Here is a 3,210-nt window from a genome sequence, read left to right as displayed (position 1 = left end):
ATTAGTAAAGGTAAAAGTACATTTTGCCCCCCTAAAAATAATAAAATTTTAATTTAATCTTTTAAAAATTATAAAGATATAGATAATTAAATATTAAAATTTAATTTCGACTCCCCTAACAAAAATCTTCTGACTTCGCTTCTAGGTAAAATTAGAATTTAAGATTTAAAAAGGTATAAAATTTAGAGCTTTAAAATCTAAGATTTTAGAAAATAAAGTTTAGAGTTTTAGATTTTTATAAAATAATCATATACTATTTATGTACTTTGAAGATGTTATTATTAAGTAAATAAAATTAACTTTTAGAGTGGTTTTGATTTAAGATAAACTCAAATATTTTAAATAAAGATGAAGCGAGGACACATAATATTATGCATTTTCTTCCTGTTTTTATGATAGAAAGGGGAAAAATCACATCCAATTATGAGAGGGATTTGGCAAATTGAACATGCCCATTTAGCGTCTAATTAATGAAGTTGCGAGTGATAAAAAAATAAACTTCGATTAAAAAAAGAATAAAGATTAAAGAAATAGAAGTAGAAGTAGAAATTTTATCCAAGTGAATGAATAATAAAAAAAAGGAGGGAAATTTACCTGAAGTTTGTGTCTGGTTTTGATAGCTGCAACAAGACAAGACATTTAGTTTTGTACTTTGTATTAGAGACTCCATCAATTCAAGGATGGATTATCTGCTCTCGTTAAATGGTTAACTCCACAATATTAGGTTAAAAGGTTGTTTTCATCAATACTAATATATGACTTTGAACACTCATGAGTTGAATAATAATGTAATTGTGGAGCTTTAGGGGTGGTTGTTTTGCTGGTGTAGTGATGAGTGATGATCCACCCTAGTCATGCAGGGGTTCTGGCCTCACTTGCTCTGCTTTTTTTCAGTTTATTTGAATGAATATAATTGCCGCTTTGGGTAAGGAACCACAAAGGAAGACGGTAATAATTGTGTTGGGATAAGGACATTGGATCAGGTTGTAAAAACATTAAGGACAGGGCATCTAGTCGGGCAAAGCCCATAAACCTAGCGAGATGGACGAACCTAAGCCAGCCCAACCCCTAGTGTCTAAAACATGGAGAAATTCAAATATGCATCTTAAAGCAACTGTATTGTATTGAAGAAACAAACATTTGTTTGAAATGTTGAAACCAAATCAAATCAAACTATACCCCCCCCCCCAAAGCCAACATGAACAACAATGATATATCCTCCATGCATGCTTTAATTTCCTGTATATAATAATAGTATAAGAGGTGGCAAATACAAAGTTAAGAGATCAGTACAATTTGTCTATGCAAGTAGACGCGGCTGCAAGTAAACACGAAGACCTTTCTTCATAAACAGTGTGAGAGACATCTTCTGCTCCACCCTGTGTCCAGGAACCAGCGAAACCCGATAACGCAGCAGAACTGCGGAGGCCACCGACTTCATTTGCAAGTAAGCCAAGTCTTTGCCCAAACAAGTCCTTGGTCCAGCGTTGAACGCCACAAACTTGTAACCATCCTTTGGTGCCTCGAACTTGTCACCTTCTGCTGATAGCCATCTTTCGGGCTTAAACTCCATGCAATCTTCTCCCCATATACTCTTCATTCTTCCAACTGAGTATATTGAATATGTGACGGTGGAGCCAGCGGGAACCAATGTGCCATCTGGTAACACATCGTCTTCGACAACGTACTTGAAGTCCTGAGGAACCGAGGGGTATAACCGCAGTGTTTCAGCTAATGCTGCTTTCAGATATATCAGCTTGTCTGCTTCATCGAACATCAGTGGCTCTTCCACCCATTTCTTGGTATCTGGGCCGCGGGTGTTGCGGAGAACCCTTGATATTTCATCGATGATCTTTTGCTCAATCTCTGGGTGGTTCATTACGAGCCAGAAGAACCAGCTGAGGGCTACGGAAGAGGTGTCACGACCAGCGAGGACGAAGTTCAGAGCGATGCATTGAAGAACGGTGCTTGTGAAAAGGTTTCCCCCAGCATCTTTTTTCTTCATGAAACGGGACAGTAGATCATCCAATGGAGCTTCTTTTCGTGCTTCAATGGCCTCGTTCATGTAGTTTTCAACGATTCGGAGGCTACTCTTTAATCTTTTCTCAGCTCCTATCCCCAAAATCTTCTTCAATCTCCATAGTAAACCAGGGTAAAGAAGCCTATTAAGAGTTGCTTCAGTGGCTGTATCGAAAGCAGTAGCAAAAGGGTTATCTGGTAACTCGTGAGAAAGTGTTTGTGGGTCTTTGCCAAATGTAAGCCCACAAATGTTGTCAAAGGTTAAACGAAGCAACAAGTCTTGCAAATCCACTGCTTTCTTCTCATTTGATGCTTTGTCCAAAATACACCATAGACGATTCTTGATAGTCCTATTAACCCAACGACCCATGGCTTGCCTGAGTGTCCTGGTCGTGAACTCAAGTGCTGCTGTTTTCCTCTGTATCAGCCACGATTCTCCATCACTGTTGAAGATCCCTTGCCCCAAAAGATCATGAAATGCAGCCTGCCAATGAGGCCCTTTGGGGTAATTATCGAACCGGGTCCGGAGAATGTGCTCAATGTTTTTGGGGTGACAAGTGACAGTGTAGAACCCTTGCTTGCGAGCCAAAAATGGAACAGCAATGGTACATGTTTGATAGGTGGCTGAACCACCCGTTGCTCGAAGATTACTAGCAATCCAATCATGCATCCTCCTCCGGTTCATGAAAAGAAATGGTAGGCTACCGACCAGAGGCCATACCCTTGGACCACTTAACCTCTTGGCTAGCAGATAGAACCATATTGCATAAGCAAATGTTGCAGCAGCTGCTAGGGTGAACCCAAATGGAGGGTTTTCCAATTCCATTGCTAGGACCTATATTAGAGAATTGATGCTATGGTCTAGAATTCTTTGCACTAGACAGCTTAATTGGACAGAGATTGATAGGATTGAAGTTATATATATGATTATGAATATGTTTATATATAAATATGAAGTGATGACAATGGGAAAGGTTTAGGAAGAGTAGTTAGGAAATTTCTAGTCCAAAGTCGCTGTTGGGTTGATAGGAACTATTTATTTTAGGGAATTTACACGAAAACCATGCAAAGTATGTTTTGTAGGTAAGTGACACAACTAATGCTTCGAAGCCATAATTAACTAATTGGTTGTTTTTACATTAATTTGATTTGTTTCTTAAGTTTTACCCGATATGTCATTATATCATCATC

At 38.6% G+C, this 3,210-nt stretch overlaps 1 protein-coding gene across 1 annotated transcript; it reads right to left on the bottom strand.

Annotated features, from left to right (window-relative positions):
* Positions 1-1,099: 1,099 nt before the first annotated feature.
* Positions 1,100-2,919, bottom strand: LOC107954198 (cytochrome P450 86A1). The gene has a single exon (XM_016889687.2). It carries the CDS (start codon positions 2,843-2,845, stop codon positions 1,301-1,303), a length of 1,545 nt encoding a protein of 514 aa, XP_016745176.1. The 5' UTR covers positions 2,846-2,919; the 3' UTR covers positions 1,100-1,300.
* Between the last annotated feature and the right edge of the window lie 291 nt (positions 2,920-3,210).

The sequence above is a fragment of the Gossypium hirsutum genome, chromosome D07 (genome assembly GCF_007990345.1).
Source record: "Gossypium hirsutum isolate 1008001.06 chromosome D07, Gossypium_hirsutum_v2.1, whole genome shotgun sequence".
NCBI lineage: Eukaryota > Viridiplantae > Streptophyta > Magnoliopsida > Malvales > Malvaceae > Gossypium > Gossypium hirsutum.
The sequence above is the reverse complement of the archived record's forward strand: the minus strand, read 5'-3'. Positions and strand labels throughout refer to the sequence as shown.

Coding starts and splice junctions, on each gene's coding strand:
- LOC107954198 (XM_016889687.2), bottom strand. CDS start 2,845: ATGGAATTGGAAAACCCTCCATTTGGGTTCACCCTAGCAGCTGCTGCA.